This window comes from Drosophila nasuta, chromosome 3 (genome assembly GCF_023558535.2).
Source record: "Drosophila nasuta strain 15112-1781.00 chromosome 3, ASM2355853v1, whole genome shotgun sequence".
Lineage (NCBI taxonomy): Eukaryota > Metazoa > Arthropoda > Insecta > Diptera > Drosophilidae > Drosophila > Drosophila nasuta.
The window spans coordinates 19,253,009-19,278,160 of NC_083457.1; the positions used below are offsets into that span (position 1 = coordinate 19,253,009).

At 37.2% G+C, this 25,152-nt stretch overlaps 1 protein-coding gene across 3 annotated transcripts in view; it reads right to left on the reverse strand.

Moving 5' to 3' along the window:
• Positions 1–25,152, reverse strand: part of LOC132791918 (uncharacterized) — a 53,980-nt gene extending 28,828 nt beyond the window's left edge. The window contains exons 1-2 of one of the 3 annotated variants that reach the window (XM_060801046.1): positions 11,932–12,100; positions 11,767–11,845 (exon numbers count right to left, since the gene is read on the reverse strand). Coding sequence is in view for 1 of the 3 variants with exons in the window: in XM_060801043.1 (XP_060657026.1) it covers positions 24,036–24,324 (289 nt within the window). In the remaining 2 variants the exon portion in view is untranslated. Of the gene's footprint in view, positions 1–11,766; positions 11,846–11,931; positions 12,101–24,035 lie in introns of those variants that run through there. The other 2 variants (XM_060801043.1, XM_060801044.1) reach the window with 2 other exon arrangements.

The following is a 25,152-nucleotide window of genomic DNA, read 5'->3' on the forward strand; positions in this document are numbered from 1 at the left end:
TACTGTATCCGTATTTCGGTATAATTTTGCTAATTTTCCTTAAAAACCAAAACTGCTACAGAAGCAATTTAAAGTCTCTTCAAGTATTTGCTCAGCATCGCAACCACAAATTCCATAAATACATTCCAATTAAAGAAGCATTCTTAATGCTTTAGTTTCTACTGAAATTTACCAAAAATCTCATACTCTTTCCACTCACAGAGTCATAAATCAGCAACTAAGCGGAGCTATAACCATAACCATGCTCGTTCATTCATTCCCCACTTTGGCTTTGGCTCCATGATATCTGAATTGTAGTTGTCATTGTGCTCGTATTTGTTGTTTGTGGCCGTAATAATTTTCAGTTGCTAAAGTCAAACTAGCGCAAAAAATAATAAACAAAATATGTTAGCTTGGCAGTGTGGTGCCGAGTTTCCTAGCTTAGGGTGCCAAGTTTATGGACAGAGTGGCATGCAATGAATGTACTACACATACGACTGTGAATTTGAGTTCGAGCTCGAGAATGAATGTGAGTGTGAGTGTGAGTGTGAGTAAAAGTGCCCAATTTGTAGCTATCGCTTCGAGGACTCAGTTCAAATTTATCATGTAAAACGGAAGGGCAAATATGGAATTCTTTTCGACCGGCAAATACTCTCTTATACTTATATAATGGAAAAGATTTAATATGTTCTTTTGATATGAAGCACATCTTGATTACAGCTTTATAGTTTTTAAGTCTTTAACCAACTAATTATATTTTATGGATTATTTGCTTAGGACTTGGTTCTTCTATTTAGTTTTGGGCTGCTAAATAAACTTGCATAAATTACACATACCCAACGTTTTTTTCTTTTTTGATTATTTACACACGAGATATGTGCCGAGCAGTTTGCTTTTGGCTTGGGTCTCTTCGCCTGAAGGGTTCTGCTCATTTGAAAAGCGGATAATAAAAACGGATTTACAGTTATGGGCGCAAACATGCCGTAAAGCAGAGAGGCAAAGCACAAAAAAAAAAAAAGAAAAGAAAAAAAATCAAGAAAATTCAGTAAACGGGTGCGGCGGCGGTCGCAGTCCGTGCAAATAGTTGGCGCGCTTTTCATGCACTTTGAGTTGAAGTGGCGAGCCAGAAAAAGAAGAGGAAGGAACCTCAGCCTCAACCACAGTCACAGTCACAGTCATAGTCACAGCCACAGTCAGGTGTGGGTGCGTGACCCTGGAAAACAACGCGACAGAGGCGACAATTCAAATCCAATTAAAGTAAAAGCAATTTGCTCGCCACATCGAAACTGCAACCAATGAGATTTAGTTTAGTTTTTGCGATACGTAAAAATTAGAACGCCTTAAGAGCTCAATTTAATTAGACACTTGTCGTTTTAGCAGGACAGCACAAAGGATAATCGAGATTGAGATGGAGACGGTGGGGGCAATGTCTACATTGTCTCTTATTGAAGAGGCCATGGAACAGCAGTTCTATTGTGTAGATTGGAATCAATGGGGATTGGGAAAAGTTCCATTCATTCATTTGAATCAGTTAAATATATCCCGCGATAGCACATCTCTAATTTCATCGATGTGTCATCGTTAATATATTATCAAGAAACCACATATAAATCCCTAATTTAATACATATACACACACATATACATACACTTTTTGCTTTTCTCTTTTAGGCGTGAAAATGGAGCAGTGGGTTGTTTTTATTTAAGTCTGAAATTTGAATTATAAAACCAAAAATAAAAAACTCAATCTATGATCTTTTGTATTATCAGTTTATATTGAAACCTTCATTTCAAATCGTTCTAATTTTGCTGAGTAATTAGATCAAACAACAATTATTGTAATTACTTTTCGATTGATTTGAAAGCGTATTCATTGTTCGGCTTGTGCTATATTTCGTAAAGAGTTTATTTGAATTGCCGCCTTATCGAAATGGGGCCGTTTGGCATTATCAGCACTTGCATCTACGTCACTGCACATTAAAATTGCAAACGACACAGTCGGAGATTCGGGCAATGCGGGAAAGCGATAGCGGAAGAGCAGGACGAGGAGCTGTAGCTGTATCTGTGGCATGAGGTCCTTTGGTGCGACACACGCCGACAAGGGCCACATAAGCACGTAAGACTTTCAATCAGAGTGCATTGAAACGGAAATTCTGCGCTGCAGCGCAGAAAGGAAGGAAATACATGCTTGAATGACTGACTGACTGACTGGCTGACTCATTGACGCCTCGTTTGATGGACGAACTGATGATGGGCAATGCAAGTAGTATCGCATAATATGCAATGTGATGTTTTGGCTCTCCGTCTCACGTCTCCTCCTCTAATACCCTGTTGTGTTGCTGAGTGGCCAAGAGGCGATGCTACTTTACAATCAAATATGCAAATACTTTTCGCAACCACAGGGCTATTTAGGGTATCTAAGAACAGAGTACTGTTCGCTACTGTTCAATGTATCTAGCTCAAGGCACAGTTGATGCGGCGACTATAACAAGGTTGCTGCCTGTCAGCTGCCAGTTGCTGTGTTGTTGGCCTACGGCAAGGGGCAAAGAGCAAGGAGCTTTTACTTCTGCTTCCGACTTTAGCATACTTTGAACTTTGCTAATATATATTGTATTAAAGTTGCCCTGTTGTCGACGGCATTGTTATTATTGCTTCCTGTTGCTTCTGATGCAGTCAGTTCATTTTACGCAAAGCGAGGAGCGCAAAGTATCGCATGAAGTTCAAGTACGCAGTATGTGGCGGAAGGGTGTAAAATTTAAATATGGCTTCAATAAAATTTGATGAGCTGCCAGCTGAACAAACTCATCGCTAGATTCTCAATATAAAACATCCTTCGCTTTCTATTATCTTCAGCTGAATGCTTATCCACATCATTAAGATGCGCATTGTAGTATCGGAAAATAAAAATAAATATAAAAAAAAACACAAGAGCAACAACAAAACCGAATTCATCATCATCTGATACAATTCAAATATTTCGTTTTCAATTTCCTGGCTCACTGCGTCGGCGGCTGAAATATCAAAACTCACGACTCCGCAAGCCATTTGCCTGTCTAATATGAATCCCATTTAGCGTTCGAGTAATGACCGAAAATCCGTAACAGAAATAAATTTGATTTTATTGACAGTGAATCAACGACGGATGGACGGATGGACGGACTGACTGGCATTTACAATGCCAGCCAAACAATGGGGAACTCAGGTAAGGAAATTACATTTAGGCCTCCATTGTTGTTTTTTGCCTTTTATCAGTCGCCACAAATGAATTATGATTTGCTTCACCAAAAGGGGTTCGTTTCCCCCGCCAGACAGCTAGATGTGGAGTACTTTCTACCCCCACTCTACTCTAAAAAGTGGCCAGAGCAGAGCACCTGCGTCATCCATTTGGCCAGAGCTTGTCAACGGGACGCATAAATCTTGGGCACCTCGATTACGGCTCGTTAAAAGTTTTCGTGCTTTGGTTGTTGCTTCGAGTCCGAGTTGTGTTGTGTTGTTCGTGTTGCTCTGCCCAGTCCATTGTTATTAAATATTAAGGTAATTTGTAGATTTACACGATTTCCTGCCGAATGTGGGTCATATTTATGAGCTTGGAGTTGAAAGAAACGCTTTCTCTCTCACTTTGCTTCGTTCGTGCTTGTAGGCATTTCGGTAATTTATTAGCCTCGTGCTTCAATATTTAATTGAATACGCTGTCGTAGCATAGATAAATGACCGTCGTCGCCACAGCGTCCTGCGTCCTGAGCCTTGAGTCCTGTGTCAAAAGTGTGGCATTGAATTGTCCGGCACTTAGGACAGCAAACAGCTGGACTGCCACATCGACATTTGTTCCTTTATTAATGGCCCAGCCAAGCACACTAAATCGAAGTCAATAAACAGATTGCCTTCGAAATAAATACACACAATTGAGATTCTCTTCTCGCCATTGCTTGCCTGAGATTTGACTATTAAAGCAGATTGCAAATCATGAACTGAGCGTGTGCCAAATTGTTTTCAAAATTCCCAAGACATAACACGATACAAACACGAACCACAAAATACCAAACGCTAAACATGTGAATTTTTCAAATTTTGCAAATGAGAAAAATTAAATACTGCTGGCACATTGCGTTCTTCTTATCGTGATAGCCGTGTTAAGTCGACTTATTTCGTGTTTTCATGCTTTCGTTTGCTAAACACGAATAAGCGTAACACGCTTTCACTTTGTGCTTCGTGTCACGAAACAAAGCAAGCTCAGAGTGCTTAACGAACAATATAACAGAATAAGTTCACCATTATCATTCTTTTATTCAGTTGTTGGAGTTTGTTCATTAGTTTTCTTCAGTTGATCATGCTGATCGTGTTGATCTTTAGTTTGTGCTTGCCCAGTTGTTCACTTTTTCACATTTTTGATTAGTCTTTTCTATTGCTCTCTATCACTATCTTTTAGATATGCCAACTTATATTACATCATGTTATCATTGAATTTGAATGAATTATGTAAATTTATTTTGGGCACTACAACTGTAAAGCATAGAGAGAATAATCACGCCACGCTTAGCTTTTTTGCTCAGACCTCGCCTTTACCAAATTTAGGTTTTGTTTTCCCTTTCTTTGATCTTTTCTTAACACTAGCAGTATTATTAGCTTCTCTAACTCTAAAGGTTATGTTAATTTAACGGTTGTATGAATTTAAATTAAACATATTAACTGTCTGCACCACGACATTTACTTAAAAGTTTCCCAAGGATTTGAACAATGAAAAAAAATGGGGAACAAAAGTGCGCTAACTGATGGAACGAACTAGTTCACTGATCAAAAATCAAAGAATGAGCTTTTCAGTAAATTGAACGATATCAAAACAATATTAGTTCGCAACATATTTATAAGTATGTATACGTATATATAATTATATCATGAAATGTAAATGTCAATGTATAAAATGTGGGTTACGTTTTCAAATAAAATGCTTTCAGTTTCTCATGTTGTCCTGCATAACTTATCGATTGAATTTACTTTAAAGTGTCGCAATATTCGCTATTGTTTATTTTGGTGTTTGTTTATTGTACTCGTAATGTAACATTTTCCACATGACTTTATATAAACAATAGCCAGTAAATTATTTATATAATGCGAGTTGTGGAATGTTTACAAATGGTTGGGTGAACTATCATTTGATTATAATTTATAATTACTGATCTAATTAAAAATGCACACTGAACTGTTAAGCTTATATAATACGAGATATTTCACTGGAATATTTGCTGTGCACTGTTGAAATAATTAAATAAATATTAGAGGACTATTTATTGTTGTTTTATTTACTCGAGCACTTTTGACTGTCCTTTGACAATTAATTTTTCAAGTAAATCCAAAACTCTTGCATCTATTGTTCAGTTTGCAAGACACTTGAATGGCCTTCAAATCGTGGTACCTCTAATGCACTCTGAGCACTTCGGCAGCCTTTCAGTGAGTTTGCTTAGCTTACGCCCCAGTAAACAGTCAACTTGCTTTGGCACTCTGATAGCAACCGCGAGTCACCGAGACAAGGCCAAGTACGACAACGAGAATGAGAACGAGTTACGAGTACGAGTTACGAGTAGCGAGAAGGAATGGCTCTCGAAAGCCGCAGCCATGCACTTAAATGCATGTAAGTGGCGCTGGCTGGCAGCTAACCGTTAGATATGCAAAGTCAAACACACCTATGCCAACAGGCCAAAGGCTGTCAGAACTGATGGCGATGGCCTCAACATGTTGTTGTTGCATACGGGGCGTATGCGCGATGTGTGTATTACTGGGAGGTGACCACAAGCGAGGCTGTTACTATGTAACTGTTTGCATCCGAAGTTTAGCAATTTTACGCGCTGATTGCCTGCACGTTGCAGAACCAAAACGCAACTGTTTGCTTTTCCATTAATTATGGCTGCAAGTTGTGTTTGTGTGAGCTTAAAAAATTGGCCAACTACGAGATTGTTGGTTATGGCAACATCTGTCAGGCATTAGGGTTTGACAATTTGTAACATAATTTGACTGAGTTTTGCTGTGGCATTTTCGTTTATTTGATAAACCACTCCCCCCCAACCCCCCACCAGCGCAGAGCGCATTCATATGTTAGACAACCCGTGCATAAGTATGCTATATATTTCCTCTGGCCCCAATTTATATACACATTGCTGGCTGGCATTGTGTATACGAAATTGAATTATATCAAAACGAATACGCAGCAAAAGTCACTGTCAAGCTGAGGACGGAGGACGGAGGACTCAGGTCTGGGTTTCAGTTAGAATCATTGATCGAAGCAGACACGTAGCCAATTTGTTGTCAGTCTTTTGTGAGTGCTTTTGTTTGGGCGTTGGGTGTGCGTTGGCCAAACTAAAGGCTTCCCTGTCGTTTGACATTTGTATAAACAACCACACACACAGTGACATACACAGACAAACTTACGTGTATGTTTGCATATGCACAATATGAAATACTGTCAGGACAGTGCCAGGACAATGGTTTCGTTCTGTGCTTCGCTTTTTGTGCCTGAATGATTTCCTTTGTGGAATTGATAACTCCATATGAATCCTCCAATGTGTGAGTGTGTGTATGTGTGTGGGTGTGTATTTTTGTATGACATATTTAAAATGCCTTGGCTTCGACTGTGACTTTCCGCCAGCATTGTGCCATCCTTCCCTCCCCTCCTCGTCGCGTCGCGTTGCGCCGACCAAGCCCTGGGATTATAACAAATTAAAGTCGTGTACAGCTGCAGGGCTAACAGAACTTTGACAAGGGCTTTTTGCAAGTATCATCGACGAATATATTTATATTTATATATTGAGCAGTCATGTGGCAAGATAAGTCAGAGGCAGTTAGCAACTTTATGGATGCTGCACAGAGAGAGATGAAGCATGAGAGAGCGAGAGAGCGCACTCGAGTTTCTTATGTAAACACAGTTGTTGCGTGATTGTCCTCTTCGGAATTGAATGAAAACAGCAAAACAAACTATCCTCGAAATGCCAAATTGTCAATACCCTTGAAATAAAGTGAAGCCTATATATAGACTTGGCATTTTATAAGTAAAGGCTTAAAAGTTATAAGAAGGGGTTTAGAAAATACTTTTCTCAAATGACAGAACAACACAAAACATGGGTTAAGAAATAAGTTAAGTCACTTCAAAATTCCAAGAACAACTTCAGAACAAATTATTTATTATGTTATACATATACTTTCATGGAATTGTTTATTTATTCTTCACAGTTGACTTTAACAAACATAAGCAGTAAAATATTGAGCGGCATTTATTAAAAGTTTGTGAATATCGAAAATATTAATTTAATTAGTTATTTCATATTTATAATATAAAGTTAGAAAATATATAAGCATATTACAAAAAATTACTAAATATAATGCTGAATATTTTACTGAATATAATACATCATATAATACTGAATACAACACAAAACATAATACCGAATGTAATACTAAATATAAATATAAATTTATTTATTCTTCACAGTTGACTTCAACAAACAGAAATAAAATATATTGAGGGGCATTTAATAAAAGTTCTGAATATCGAAAATATTTATTTAGTTAGTTATTTTGTATTGAAGTTAGGAAATATTAAAACTTAATACTTCAAATAATACTAAATATAAATCTAAACACAATACCAAATATAATATTAAATATTTTACTGCATACAACAGAAAAAATAATAAAATACTAAATATATTACTGAGTAGAATACCAAATATAACACAACAAGGTATGTATAAAAAGTTTACAAATAGAGACAACACAAAAATTCGAGATACTGAATATAATACTAAATGTAATGCTGATTAAAACACTGAATACTATACTAAAAATAATACTGAATATATTTCTGAGTATAATACTAAATATTAATACCGAATATAAAACTAAACAAAATACTAAATATTATTATTTGATATTTACATATATCAAATTATATGTTGACTTATTATTCAATTATTTTAAGTGTAAAGAAAAATAAAGATACGAGTCCCAAAGGCCTTACAAGTTTTCTGATTTTATAAAAACCATTATCAACCCTAAGAGGGCATCCGAATAAATATTATTGGCATGCAATTTGCTTTTATCGAACTTTCGCTTGTTTGCCATTTAAATGATAACAAGCTTTCATCGTTGCGAGGGCCAATCGCTGTGGCTGACACATGAGTATATTAGCACATACCTAAGGAGATGCTTAACGGCCTTTTAAGTACTCACTTAGCGCGCACATTAAAAGGTGAAAGTTGCTGTAGTAGCAACAACAAATTCGGAGAAAATCTCACGCAGTAACAAAGGCAATTTCATGGAAAGACTATAAACATTTTTGGCTGACCGCAAATGCAACGCCTCCAACATGGGAACAGTAGAGAAAACAGAAGCAGGAGTTTTCTGTTGTAGTGGGCGGTATCAAAAGTAATGGGGAGACGTTCTTGCCACGTGCTGAGCATAAAGTTCGTTTAGTGTTGTCGGGATTAGTTGAAAAACTTGAGAATTTCTTTTCTGCATTTCGATTGGCATCTGTCGAAAAATCCGATTTATGAAGGAATTACTGAAAAGTTCTTTCCATTTTTAGTTTTTGTTTATGTTTCACCCAATTTCTTTTATGCGCTTTCCATCGCCATCCCATCCATCATTTTTGCGTATTTATTTATTTAATTTTTAAATGTGATTTACATTTTGTGCACAACTCATAAAAGTTTCTCTTATCGCACACATTTTTTTATACACAGTTTCATCTGTAAATTATGCGCTAAATTGTAGTTGGCAATGATTGATTGGCAAAGCCAAAGGCATCGCTGTTCAGTGTTCACTTGTTCACTGTTCGGTGTTCGGTGTTCGGTGTTCCCTTCAATGGGCTTTGGCTCAACTTGGGGCCGACGGGCTTTGTGTGTGTTGGCATATTTGCTTTGAGTCGCGGGCACGTAAAGCAAGTCATAAAAATATTTCAACGAAGGAATAAAAAAGTGAGCGAGTGGCGAAAAAGAAATAACAAAATGTTGGAGGTCATGTGTCATTCCCAGAGTTCTCAGTTCCGTTTGGTTCCATCCAACATCCGTTGCATGTTGCTTATTTGTTTGCACTTTGCGGCAGCTGGTGTGTTGCAGAGCCGGAGGAAGGGACAGGTGTATACATATATAGAGGTGAGGGTGACTCCACCAAAAACTTTAACATTTTGTAACAAATATTTTCGGTGTCCTAGCTGCCAGCGGCTGAAATTGAATATTTAATTTTTACTTTGTCGTTTTTGGCATTTTTTTTCCGCTCAGCGAGAAAAGAGGGAGTAGAAAGCAAATATTTCAGTGAGCGTTGAAAATGGTTGATGAATTTTAGCTGCCAATGGAAAATTGTTGTGTCGTGAGGTAGGTGAAAAGTATTTGAGCCATCTTAAACGTTGCCATACAACAGATAACTTTTCAAACAAAATATGCAAATTTTATAAAGCATATCTGAAGCCACACAAAACTTTGTGACAAAGAATGTTTGGATACATATTCTTACTTCAACAATATATAAGACACATAGATAACATAATCTTGAACGCATCTTTAAGTGTGATAAATTACTCTCAACAAGCGAGAAAGTTAAAATGTGCTTTAGACGACAATTTCATTAGGCGATTGACTTGTGAGTAATGTGATAATTGTTCTTTTTTCATTTTCAACGTCAAAGTGTGCGTAACAAGCAGAGGAAGAGATATCCGGGTAATTATTCTATATCTATCGACTATATAATAGATAGAGGTAAAGAATTTTTGGTATTTTTCTCTATTTATCACTTAAGCTGCACGAATATCTTTCAAGATATTGACTTCTACAAAAGAATTAAAGTCATAAAATACGAAATACAAAAGAACATTAATAATAAACACATGATACTATATTTTTGCACTATTTTTTAGAGCAGAATGCCACACTATTAGCTTCACTGTTTATACCCGCTACCCATAGGGTAGAAGGGTATTATAACTTTGTGCCGGCAGGAAATGTATGTAACAGGTAGAAGGAGGCATCTCCGACCCTATAAAGTATATATATTCTTGATCAGCGTTAACAGCCGAGACGATCTAGCCATGTCCGTCTGTCCGTCTGTCCGTCTGTGTGTCTGTGTGTCTGTGTGTCTGTGTGTCTGTCCGTCCGTCCGTATGAACACCTAGATCTCAGAGACTATAAGAGATAGAGCTATAATTTTTTTTCGACAGCATTTGTTATGTTTGCACGCAGATCAAGTTTGTTTCAAATTTTTGCCACGCCCACTTCCGCCCCCGAAAATCAAAAAAATCGAATAACAAGCGTAATTTTAAAGTTAGAGTTGCGAATTTTGGTATATATAATAATAACTATAGTAGTTATGATTCCTGAAAATTTGGTTGCGATCAGATGAAAATTGTCACGTCTACTTACTAGGGTTGTTGCTTTAGAATGTATATTGTGCCGTCTATGGTATATTTTGAATGCGGTACTATATCAATATACCAAATATACTATTTGGTATATTTTTAGTATTTTTGCAGTATATTCGGTATATTTTGAGAAAATTATCGCAAAATATATTTCTTTTATTCAAAATGGGTAGCGGGTATCTCACAGTCGAGTGCACTCGACTGTAGCTTTCTTACTTGTTTTATTTATTGTTGTGATTTATACAAGTATAAATTCAAGCCAGAATAGTTATTCAAATCTTGCCATCTATAAAACTATAATCTACTTATGATTGTTGAAGACTAAAGTTATCTGAAAAGCATTGCTCTTTAAAGTAAATATTTTAGGAATATTTTAAACAAGGTCACAATTTGCCCTTCCGCAAAGTTTTAGCATTTCAAATAAAGTTGAGATTTTTATTTCGAAATATTAAAAAAACACAATATGAAATGGCAAAATGTCCATCCCACGCAGAATTTGTTTTAAGTAGAGATTAAGACAACCCAATTTACTGACAGTTTCCTCCACACTTCCGACCTTTCCGACTTAAGCAAGCAAACGAATCCTTTTTTGTTTACACAGTCAACCAGCCCTTTCCCTTTCGCTTTTCCCTTCCTGATGGCAAGGCTAAAAGCCTGAAGTCCATTTTAACGCCACTTAATTAAACTACGCGCTTCATCATTCTTTAGCAAAGGGTCCAAATTAAATCATGAAATCCTCTGAACAACAGACGACAAAAAAAAAGGAAAATCTATAATAATGTCAACACTCAATCATTAAAAGGCCAACATAAAAATTGATTGCCTGAAAAAATGGTACACTAAAATGGGTCACAGAATAAATATATGTGTCCCGGATGTACATAGTCACAAAAAAAGTAGAAGTTTTAATTGCCTTCGTATATCGATAGGCTGCGATACACCAAAATGAAATAAAATCAAATGGCCGCCACTTTTCAGACTGATAAGATGCAAATGGCGGTGATAAAGAGCGTTAAGCGGAAACCAAACTAAAGCCATAGTCCCAACAAAACTACGAATCGAGCAGCAATTGAAAAGCCCTGAATAAAAAATAGTTGGATCCCCAGCCCTAGTTTATGTTATTTTCATGTAGAAAAAAGAAGGGGCAAAATATACAAGAGGAGATGAAGTACACACAGTGGTTTTATTTATTCATGGGCACGCTAAAGCAGACTTGTGCGTCAGAGGAGCCCAAGCCAGGACATACTAGATAGGATGCTTCAACTGGGAACAGAATTTAATAAAAAAAAATATAAGAGAGAAGGTATAAGGGAATACAAAAAATATCTCTGGATATGTTACTATGTACATTTTAATGGAATTTTGTATTTTTATGTTGTGGCCACATACCTGCAGCTCGTAAACTGATAAACAAACAGAACCGAACCGCAACGTAACGCAAGGCAAACGCAGCTGAGCTGAAAGTAACCTTTTTACAGCCGAGCAGTAGAAGGAAAGAAAAAACGTCGACCTTAGGCTAAGCTATAAATCAGGAAATTTAATTAAAGCTCGTACCTTGTCCAAGTGTCTCGTACTTGCAGTCGAGTTGAAGTTGAGTCGCAGCACAAAAGAATGCTACACACTTTTTGAATTTCAAAATTTATACTTGTGTCGCGCGCACTTTCGCTTTTAAGCTCTGAACTGAACCTATCGAACCGAACGCCTCGCTTGATTTGTGAAACTGGCCTCGTTTGTTTCACGGGTTTGGTTAAAAAGCATATCTGTTAGCTCTGTTGGGACATTCGTGAGACAACCCGAATGTTGTTGGTTAGACGACGAGCGATGTTTGTGGCCACTGTTACTGTTAATGTGGGGAACGAAACGGGAAAGGAACACGGCACACCCCTTGTTGGCTGGCCATCAAAAGTAGGTCTAACTCGGCAGGCAACTTTGTGTGTGTGAGAGAGAGAGAGAGGGGGAACGGGAAATGAGTGGAAATGTTCACCTTGGAGCGGATTCCTAACCCTCCGCAATGTCACTCAGATTGTGCAATACAAAAATTACCGAAAGCTTTATGTGAAAGTTCTTAAATAATGGGAACAGTTTTAGTGCCAAATATTCCCAGTATTTTGGTATATTCTTATAAACTAAAAATACCTGTTATTTATTACTCGAAATAAGCACAAATTTAGATTTTTATGTTGCCAATATTTACCTGCAAATAAAGAAGAAAAATAATAATAAATATTAAGATCTTCTAACATTACAAACGAAAACTATTTAAAACTGAAAGCACACACATTTGAACACAGAAACAACAACAGTTTGAAACATTATGTATATAAGGATATTTAAAAAGAGAGTATAACAAATATACTTGCTGTTAGTAACGAAGAAGAAATGTTAGAAAATAGAGTGAGAGAGAGCTTTACTTATAAAAGCTCTGTTGAGCTTTGCATTGGCGTTGCCAGCTATTATTATTTGTTTTTGTTTAATCCAGAATTAGATTTGTTTTAGTAATTAGAAACGTGTTTAGAAAAACATGCCAATTAAAGATTTAAAATGATTTTTATTTAGACTTAATTTTAGTACTCGTTATTAGTAATACAAATTGTTAGAAATGGGAAAAAACGTGCAAAGTTAGTCTCAACAGTGTTGAACAACTACTTCTCAACGGTTTAACACTGCACTGCTTAACACTTAACAACATTTAGTCGATTTAACTAATTTAGCGATACTAACACAACAGACACACGCACAAGGAAAATAACATCGTGCTCTCTAGACCGTTACTATATACATATATATTGATTGCTAGCGAGGCTTTGTTTGTTGTCATTGTATATATTTTGTGGATGCAACAACGAACGGATGGCGCAACCACAATTAGCATAATACAATAACAACAATAACAAAATGTCCTGCTATTCAAAACACACGCACACACACCAGTTGATGTTGTTACTGTTACTGTTGTTGTTATTATTATTGTCGTATTTGGTGGTGCTGGCTAAAACGAATTAACATCGAATTTAAAATCGAGATCCAAGTTTTTCAACGGATTTCGACGGATTTTCTTGCTGCCATGATGATGATGGTGATGTGGTATTAGTATCTCCACCTCCGGCTCTTCATCTGCAGTATTGATATTTTTTTGGGATTCATTTATCAAATTTTAATTAAGTCGTTCGTTTCGTGTCGATTGTTATTTATAAAAATATACAAAGACAAATACAGAGAGAAAAAGGCCATTAAAAACGAAATACCATCAATTCGATAGACGTAAATAAACATATAGATACATATATATTTTTTTTGATTGTGTGAAGTGCATGAACCATGGAATAAACGTAACAAGTACAATGCCAAAGATTTATGAATAAAATAAGTCGAACAAAGTGAAAGTCACGTCACACACACAAACACAAACACTCACTCACACGCACACAAATGTAACTTGAAGTACGCTGCGTATGCGTTATATTTATGCATATGCGACTCAATATCCTGTTAACACGCAGCTGCTTATTAGCATTGATTACAACCACGCAAGCATGTGATGATGCCTTTCACTCACGTGTAAAGTGCCTTCCACACCTCCTCTCCCTCATGGTAAAGCACTCTATCAATTTTCGAAATTCCCGAATAATTTGCGCCTGTCTTCACCTCACTCACACACACACACACACATGAGTCCTTAATCATATAAATAGCAATAAAGGGAACCACGCCGCAAGCCAAAAGGGAACCAAACAAAGTCAGCAAAACTTTTTCGAGTGCGTCAGACACACAAAAAAAAAAAAGAAGACTGAACGAAATAATAATAATAATGGCAACGACATAATAAAATGAAACTAGCCAAATAAAATGGCAAGCGAACTCCCGAAGTTCTGGTCCTCGAAAAGTTATACAATGCCCGAAGTTATGGCAGTTGTGAAGTGTAGTTGCTGAGTTGCTGAGTTGATGGTGGAGTCATCTCTTGAATTGAGTTGAGTTGAGTTGAGTTGGGCCTAAGTAGTTGCATTTTACTGCCACCTGAGTGCATGGATATGTTTGCCAAGTCTCAAAGTTGAGTAACAAAAGTTTTATCGCTCTATCTCTACTGCTGTGCTTGAAGTGTAATGCACTGACAATACCTTGAATGAGATTCGTATTCGTGGCTCTAATTGAATTGTCGTGCTTATTAACAATGCATGTTCCTCATATATGTAAAGTAATAGAGTTACAACCAGAAGCTGTTAATTTTCAATAACATGCCTCATTGATATGCACTGCGAGTGTGTCAGCATCCCAAGACTTCTTTTGTGTTCCGCGGCAGACACACGTTTGCATGCTAAGCAAAGTCTGCTAAAAGTTAGACGTCTGTCAGACGTCGCTTCGCCGCTTTGGTGGCTGCCTCAACTTGTTTGCCATTGGCAAAGAGTTGCCGCCTGGCTGGCTAAACTTTTAATCAGCACGAAAAAAGTTACGACCTGGGTGCGCAATTATGGCCGAATTTCAGTGCCAACAAAAACATAATCAAGTTAATTTCATAAAGAATGTTATGCAAAAGGCAACAAACACACACACACACACACACAAAAGCAAAACAAGAACGAAGCGAAAAATAATGGAAGCCGGCGCCAAGTTTATTGTCCTGGCGTCCCAAGTAAAAACAGTACACTACAACTACATACATATACACACATACACATACATATATGTGTAGCGAGTTCATGCTGCCGACTAGCGCTGCTTCCTCTGGTTGTTGTAATACAATCAATTTCCGCTTTTGTTTGTCAAGAAAAGTTAGCGGCAACTCAACCCCGAGAATGTTATGTTTTGACTTCTTTGCACCACTTTATAAGTATTGTTTTCGTTTTGCTTCTGTTTTGTTTTGTTTGCGCTTTGTTTTTTTATTGGCGGCTGTATTTTTATGGAGCGGAAGCAACAGCTCAACTGCCATTGCTGTTCAAACATGACGTATACGTAATATGCTATATACCCTGAACCCCAACCATTGTCCCAACATTTTATTGATTGCCTGCCAATGCTGCTGGAGCTTAGTTAGCACGGTCTCGATGTCGATGTCGTTGTCGGTGTCGGTGTTATGCTGTTAAGTACACACTTTTTAATTAAATTTCCTCTTTATGGTGCGTAATATCCATTATCATCTCTCTGCGTATAACAATGGATGCCACTTTATTGGTCGCCTCTTTGGCTGCTGGCAGTGTCACATTTTGTTGGGCGGAAGAGAAAATGCTTGTTAGCTATAGCTTTGGCTATGGCTTTGTGCAATTAGCTTTTGTGTTATGTGTGTTTGATTAAGACACACACACACACACAATCCCAAAAGAGACACACACATACTTTGAAACATGAATTGTGTCTCAATGTTGTCGACTACTTTAGGGTCTAAGTTATGTGTAGTGTTTATCAATATTTTAGGAAACCTTGGCCTATTAACATTGCTTTATTTGTGGAGCTACCTTTAAGTTATTTATTTTTCCATTAATATTAAAAGAATACCCCGCAAAATATTCCGCTTCTTTTTTTTTGACGTGACTCCTTTTCGTTTATGATTAATGCTTTGCCCTTCTTATTTGTACAACATTTTTGCCCTAGAGCCCAAAACTGTGTGACTCAGCTCAATGTCGGTTTCCATTCCAATGGCTATGAGCCATGAAAACAGATAACAAAATGTTGATATTTAAATTTTATTGTCATCGTTTTGCTGCACTTAACAAAAATATCGAAAAACAACAAATTCATAAACCATTAAACACCGCAAGCGATTTGTGGGAATCGTCTTGAATATTTCATTGAAAAGCGTGCGTCAGACCGATAATAAATAATCACAGCCAATTATTCACAGTTAGGCTGCTGGTGTCTCTGATAAATTTGCAAAATAGTGATATGCCTCCATGTGGCAGATATCGATGTGGCAAGGACGCCGGCGGTATTTACTAATATATGCGCATATATTTTCTTCAAAGTGACAAATGCCAGACATAAGCGGCAGCCAGTGTTAGACATCGTCTCCGCTGATAGACATCATAAATAATGTGAGGCATATCAATAGCTCAATAATAAATTCATAACCAACCAACAGAAGAAGAAGAAGAAGAAAGGAGGGCAAAACATATTTGATTTGTGCCAGTTGACATATTTGTTCTCAATCCTAGCATATTTGCAATCTAAGGAATTTAGGAGCAGTCATAAGCGATGGCTATACAGATATCAGAAATAATATTCAATTGATTTTAGAATTCCACTAAGAATTTCATCACAATCTTTAAGAATATGTAAAGTTCTTAATCTTCTTCTTGTTCAGCGGAATTACTTACGTAATTAAATTGCTTCGCTTGCTTTCCATTGAACTTTCATCAATTCCCCAGCAGCAGCATCAGCAATCAAGTCAAGCTACGCTCATTCCCATTCCCATGCCATTATCCATGACCATGGCATTGTCCATTAGTCGCTATATCTTTAGTATATACTATATGTACGAGTATGTGTGGGAGTTTGTTTTTCATCTTCTGTTCTTTAACAGTACAAAATAAGCAAAAACATCTAAGAAATCCACAGACGAGTGTGCTCGACTATGAGATAGCCGGTATCCATTTCCACTTACAGCAAGGGTATTAAATATATCGAAAGCTATATTTGAATTATTTCGATATAATTCAAAATTTTCCATAGAGTACAAAATATATACAACTGCAGTCGTTATTGTTCAAATATACCAAATTAATAATTACCAAATGTTATATTCGGTATATTAATGTACTATCACACGCAAAATATACCATAGAGTACCGAATATATCAGATTATCAAATAAAGTAATAAAGACCTGACAGTTACAGACATTTTTGGTCAAATACATATACCAAATAAATATATCGAAATATTTGTTTGGTATATCTATGTACCAGTACTTATAAAATATTCTATCAAGAAAAATGTATAGTATAAAGTCAACCAAATCATTTAAAACTCGACAGCTGCAGATGGTTTTATTGCTATACAAAATCCTTTCTTGAATAGTTTTCAATTAATTTTTGAATTTAATTTTAATTTGATAGCAACCAAATGATGAACACTACATTAAATGAGATATATCGATATACTACCACTTTCAAAATATACCATATAGTACTAAATGTACCAGATAATCAAACAAAGCAATTAAGTTCCGACATCTCCATCCATTATTGTTTAAATATACCAAATTAATGTACCCAAATAAATATTTGGTATATCGATGTACTACCAAATTTAAAATATACAATAGATAAACATAACGATATCGTCAACCAAAGCTAAGATAAGATAATTGTAAAATTTTTAAAACTTTAATCTGATAACAACTACACATATTAAATAAGCCAAACATATAGATTTGAAATTAGTATTGGTTTTATTTCTATTTGGGGTTGATCAAGAAGTTGCCTCCTTCGGTCAACAAAGTTATAATACCCTTCTACCCTATAGGTAGAGGGTATAAGAAAAAAATTCGCATTCGAGCTTCCTCGCCTGGACTCCTCTTAGTTCGTCTGTCATTCTCAGCTAATGGCTTCTGTTGTTATATTTATTTGTTAAACAGTTCATCAGATGTTCGCAGTCAATACGGAAATGTAAAGGAAGAAGCAAGCAGAATGACTGAAAAGTGACGAAAGGAAGCGATGTAAAAGAAGCGTAACTAAGACGGGAAATGCTAAATGCGGCAATGGAGCAAACGGAAATCCCTCGGGCATAACTAACAAAACTGTCAATTTATCATTTCCGTTTGTTAACGCGTCGCAAATTGTGCGCTCAGAAAATGTTTTTGCACGCTTTCAAAAGCCATTTTGATCACAAAGTGCGAACGGACAACGAATGGACTCGACGCGTTCTGTTAATGGCACAGCTGAAAGACCAGCCACGCCCCACATCGCCTGCGACTGCGACCGCTGTCGACATTTATTGTGTACATAAAGATATGCATAATTTGTGCGTGGCGCCAGTTACGAGTATTCTCAATTCCAGAGTCAGAGACTCACACAGTCGGAGGCAAAAATATCAAATAACATTCTGGCACGCATTTCTGGTATTTGTCCGACGCTTTAATGCCACTCTGGTGTCCAATTTTTCACTAGGAGTGAGTATTTTCATGTTTTATGCATTTCTTCCATGTTAATATGCAGCATTTACTCCTTCCACAGTGTGGCTCATCGTTTGGCTTTCATAATTTTTTTGGGCAAGGCCGTTGCGCGCCTATTTTTAGCGTCGCAGACGGACGCACCTTTTAAGCCAAATTAAAATAAATGCCCACACAAGGGTTCACCCTGCCGTATACGTAATATTGTTATGGCTGCTTGCCATGTGCTATTCCATGACCAAACGAGCTGTGAATAGTCCCGTGTGGAGTCGCTAAATTTGTTTTTCAATGCCTCGTCTCCACTCTTCTTCTTTTTTTTCATTGTCTGCTCCTAAAAATTTACGGCCACCAATTTGTAGCTCACCATGTGGCCGAAGCGAACACAATGTAGGAGAAAGACAATGGCGAACTGATTGGACAACGCACTAAGTAAACACAGAAGAAAACGCAAAGTGACTGCGACTGTTGATTAGCTAATGTAATTTCGGCATTAAAATGGGTCTCATTAAACATTTTAAATACGCCATCATATTTATTAGAGAGTCTTTGTTAAGTAAGCTCTTTATTTCTTTGCTTTTACTAATACGTAAGCTGATTACATGCTAAAAGATGAGCTAAAAACAGCAATCTTATGAAGTCATCAGGATAAAAGAAAGGATGATCGGGATGCAAAGTGAACAACAGTAATGCTTAAAGAATGAAAGAGGATATACATATAAGAACACTTTTCATCATCAATAAAATATGCTGGCCTGATACTGAGGAAACAATTCATGTAAAGTAGAATTTATGTAGGTCTTAAGCGATTTAATAGGCGAGGTATGTTTTAGTCTTTTAACATGGTCTCAATCCTGATCAGCAATCAACAGTGAAATAATTACATTAATATGATACAAGAACGAGATGCAAACTGAGCAATTATAAAGTATTTCATTTAACTTGACGTAATATAAACGATTTACTACTGAGAAATCTTATCAAATCATCTTAAGATCAAATATTCTAGTCTTAAAAGATCGAGATGCAAAGTGTTCAATATATTATGCTAATCTAACTTTTAAAAATGCATGTTAGAAATAAACTCTTTAATTCGTAGGTAATTTAAAGTCGTGCATCCCAGTTTCAATTCCTATCCAGTTAAGGCAAAATTCATTTGAATCCAGAAGAAGAAGAAGTAGAAGAGAGCCCACACCTTTAAGTGTGCTCTAATTAGCAAGGCAACTGCCACGCAAATCAACGAAGTGAGCTGCGAACACATAAAACACGTCCACACAATGACAGTGAACGCGTTGGCGAGTCGCATGTGAGATTGCCACACCTCAACGCTGGGTGCCAAAGCAAACAAAATATCAAATGAAAAGCATTAGGCAACCAATAAATCAAATGGTTGTCGGGAGCAAGCAAAACGCCCTATTTACTCTCAATTAGGCATACATTTGCTCAGCTCTGTCCTGTCACAGCAGAAACATAATTAACAAGCAGCAAACACACAGACACACATACACACAACCAACTCACACCGGAAACGGAAATGGAAATGGAAATGGACGAGAGAGAGAAGACGCGTTGCGTATTTGTGTGTTCGGATCGAACTAATTGAAAGCGCTTTTGGAGCTCAAAAGCTTTGACCGAAACTCAAAGTATTCGGGTTTCAGTTCAGTTTTAATTAAAATTATGCAAATATCTATGATAAGCCCAAAATATTAAGCATACGCCCCAGGAACTGCCTCCACCACCATTTTGTGTTGCCTACTTTTAAGCGCTTTTGCGGGGCAACAACAAAAATCATATTATGAGCTGCCCTGGCGCCCTCAGCATTTATACACTACACTGAACAAAAGATGCACTTAAATTTGAAAGAAATTTTAGCAAATTTCATCTTTAGAGTATATCCAAGTCGTTGCTTTGTGTTTTCATCATTTCCAAGGTTTGCAACGAGATTAATTGTATTGAAAGCCTCACAAGTATTATCTTGTCTTTTATGCGAAGTTGAGCCATTAAACATGAGAGTATAAGAAATTCGTGAGCATACGCTGCTGTTGATACAATCTGCCAGCACTTAGAAATGGCTTAATTGTTCATTTACAACAACAAAAACAACGACTCTCTCTCTCTCTCTCTCTCACTTTCGCTCTCTGTCTGTCGTTCTTCTATTTGCATTTGACATTAGCACAAAAGCAGCTCAGAGATACTTTACGAGGGCTTAGCACTAGGCAAAGTGTTTTATTGTACTTTCCGCTTTTGGGATGCTTATTTATTTAGGATTTTTGTACGTGCGCCTTCTCTCTTTTTTTAAGGTGTGCGTGTGTTGTCTTGCTTCGTTTTGTATGTCGTGTAGATTTTCGCATGAGTTGACAACTTTATTGCTAATTTGTGTAATTTCAGTTGGACCACGCCTCGATGGCCAGGTAATGAGAGGGCTTCCACTTGGGGAGCGGCCGAGTCGTAAAGATAAGACAAGAGTCCATCTATGATTTATCATCAGCATTTATTAATTAGTTGATAATGCGAGACAATTTCCCTAGTTTCCCGGGTTGAATAAACTCCAACTGCTGATTGTTGTTTTTGCCGTCGTCTGCTGTTTCTCCCGATTCGGATGCTTCTTGGCAGCGCATTTTTTAATTTATTTTGATTTGCAGCCAAGAGACGCAAAAGGAAAAAACGCAAACATGCTCAGAATGTGTTGAGTCTGACTACGTGTTTATAATATGAATTCTGCTTTCTTGGCACAGCTCACAGATGAAGGCAGACCATAAAGAGACGCCCAGGACGACGACGACTCAAAGGCCATTTGTATGGTAGTTTTTTTTTTATACCCGCTACCCATGGGGTAGAAGGGTATTATAACTTTGTGTCTCCAGGAAATGTATGTAACAAACAAAAGAATCATCTTCGACCCTATAAAGTATATATCTTGATCAACTTCAACAGCCATGTCCGTCTAATTTAAGAAATTCTTTTGTATGGTGAAATACGATTTCTTAATATGAGTTTTAATTACTTTGGCTGATAATCTGGTATATATTTTACTCTATTGAATATTTTGAATAGTACTACATTCATCAATATCAATATAAGAAATGTAGTCTTTTGTATATTTTTGGTATTTTTGCAGTATATTAATTTGGTATATTTTAAAATGAAATCCGCACTGTTTTGCTTTAGCGGGTATCTCAAATCTTTGTTGTTTGAATGTAGTACTGAATATATACCAAATATAACCTTTGGTATATTTTAAGTATTGTTTTGCTGTATAATTTTTTAGTATATTTTAAAACTAATGGTTATGGGGTATCTCACAGTCAAGCACGCACGATTGTAGCTTTCTTATTGGTTTGAAAATAATACTAAAAATATACCAAATATAACTTTTGGTATATTTTCAGTATTTTTGCGGAATATTAATTTTGTATATTTTGAAACTTGTATATTTTAAAATAAAAATTGTTTACAATGGGTAGCGAGTATCACAGTCGAGCACATTCGACTGTAGCTTTCTTGTTTTTTTTTTTGTGCTGTTTTTATTCCTTTTGCCAGTTGCCCCTTTTTTATGTTGCTGGCGGCGTATCAAAAACAAAAATCCAGAGATGAGAACTGCAGGCCCCAAAAACAACATCTTAAAACTTAACGGGGAACTATAAAAAAAATTTGGGGAAACATTAAATTTGGCATATTGCAAATAAAATTTAACGCAAGACAAAGAAACAATTTTAGCAGAAATTTCGCTTAAATTGCGAGTATTCTAACCTTTTATTACCCAAATCATTTTTTGCCCTAGCTTTACAACATTTTTATGTGTATTTCGTTTAGTTGAAACTAGTTGCAATCGTAATAAAAATCTATCAATATGTGTCTAAGATGAGCTATAAATATTTCATGCTTATCGTAATATAACCTCGTTTTATTAAATCCCAAATATGTATACTAAAAGTAAAATTTGAAGGCTAATAGTAAATAGCTACTTTAAAGTATTTCAATGTGTTGCACAAGGGCAAAAGTTGTTTAATGTAATTGCGCTTTAGAAAGCACCGAAATTATAAACAAATTACTTTTAAAACCAAATCACATCAAAGAATGAATCAAGCCCTAATTAGCGCAGCCAAGCAAATTCTACCCATTTATAATATTTATTTTTATGGCAATATACAGCTGGGCCACCATAAAAAAGAGGAGGTGGAGGGGAAATTGAAATCCGCCAACGCACGCATGAAAATGTTTAGCAAATTAAAAGCAACGACTGTTGGCGAGGGAAGGGGGCAGAGTACACACAACACAGGACAACAAAATTGCTAAGCAATAATCATAATTTGTGGTATTAACACAAGACCAGGATACCATGGAACCTGTGGTCCTTTTTGTCGTCCTTGTCGTTGTCGTCCTCGCCAACGCTTTACGGTCGCTGATAAAGTGTCGCTGCGCAATTTATCTGAAAGTTGTGGGCGTTGGAGTTGGAGCTGGAGATGGAGATGAAGAGAGGGAGTTGGGAGTATAGGGAATGAGGTGGCACAGCAGTGGGAGCCAATCCAAATAGCGAACGAACGGGAGCGACGTCGACTGCATTTGTCACGTGGGAAAACACGTCCCGGTAATTTATGAGTCATACTTTTGAGCTCTGCACTTTTATTTTTGTGTGCTCCCAACTCGCGCGCTCAAAATTTTATTTCCATTATTTCGAGGCAAGCAAACCGCAAAAGTTGTTTTTGTTCGTTCGTTCATTCGTTCCAAAAATAACTGTGGTTGCAACAACACGAGTCAGCGATATAGATTGAGCGAGTGAGATGGACGGAGTATATTATAATTTAAGTCAAAAGTTCAGCGTTGATGTGTTTCTGCCAAAAAATATATTGCATACTTTATTTGGCAGAATTATGAAAACTTTTGCTGATTCCCCGAGGTGAAATTAACATGAAAGCAGGTTGAAAGGAATTGTGGAAGTGGAAAGCACCTTTGTGCGTATAAATAGGCAGCATATTTATGGTTTCAACACGACAAAAGCATCAAAAAATAATATGCAATGAATTTATGCGCCATGTTAATAATATATTTATGCCATGCTCTTAGCGATGCCATAAAGATATTTATGCAGCGCTTATTAGATAACAGCAGCAGCGAAACATGGCCTCAAGTCTTGCTCTCGGTCAGATCAAGGACAGTGGCAACAGTGCGGCTACTTAACGCAGTTAAGTGCTGCACAAATTTGCCATACAGAAGTCGTAAAAGGCCATGCCGAAGAATGCTGAATGTGTAATCTTCCGTATAGTGTGTGTATTGCGCATATTGAAGTCAGGCGAACAAATTCCCAATCCGTATTCCCACTACTCGTACTTATAGTATGTGAAGCAATATATATTTGCGAGGCCATTAAACACGTTATTGGATTAGAATGCCACACGGAGAGAGAGACAGAGAGAGCTACTGGGATAAAGATGTGACACACACAGTGCACAACCATAATAAATAATAATGAAGGTAGTCAGCCATACACAGTACACACTCACACACACAATGCTTAACATGAATGATTCTATTCGCTGGGCATCTGAAGTTATCGGTCTTACCTTCGTCCTCGACATCGTCGTTGAGTTCTGTGATTTCCGTCTTATCGCACGAACGGTCGAGGCCATTTGTTGCTGTCGCCGTCGCCGTCGCTGCCGTCGACTTCGCATCGCCATTGGAGATAATTGAATTTGATTTGGCGTGATTTGTATGATTGTTTGAGGAGGATTTTGATCCGCCGCCATCCGCCAGCTCCAATTGCGGAGCACTTGGCTCCGGTTCGCCGTTGCTGACCGCATCGATGGCGGCGCCATCCTTTGTCTTCAGCTCCTGACTTGTGTTGCAGCCCATTGTTGAGTCTCTCTTTCTGTCTGTCTGTCTATCTGTCTTCTGTCTTCTTCTTCTTGTTGGCTTAGACTCTGTTGCTTGGTCTCTGTGCTTTGAGTTGGCCTAGGTAACCAGACTAGGCACTAGCTGTTGTTTAATCAATTGCTACAGCAACAACAACAATGTCACTCATACACACACTCCCGTTTCTTCACGCACACACACACACTTGCACACACATGCACAATAACTTTTTTATGTACTTTGTTTGAGTTTGTTATTTGCACTTTGATTGTGGCTTTGTTGGGTGAAACCTTTTCTGTTGTGAAAGTCTATTACAAAAATACAATTTATTCTTGTTTTTATTTTGTTATTTATTTTGCAATTATTTTTTGCACGTTTCGAAAAGAACTACAAAAAGGTTCACAACCACTAAATTAATCAGCCAGCTTTATTTATTATTGTTGTATTATTTATTATTATTGTGTTTTAATCGTATTGTTTGTTGGGAGTGCGAATTCGAAACTTGGAACGTAAAGCTCTTGACTGACTGACACTGGCACAAGCTCAGGCACAACTGACAAACGCAAGCGACGCGTTTAGACTAAGACTCACATTCTGGCTGTTATCCTGCAGGAGCTGGGCTCAACAGGAGCAGAGACAGCGACGGCGACGGCGACAGAGGCAGAGACAGAGACAGAAGCAAAAGCAGAGGCAGCAACGTCAGCGTTGTCGTCTGCCGGCAGTCAACAACTAGCGGAAAGGAGCCCCAGAAATCGAGAGAACAAAAACTCCGTATCCGTGTGAGAGAGCCACATTCCGTTTTCTCATTTCGTTAGTTGCACACTGGGT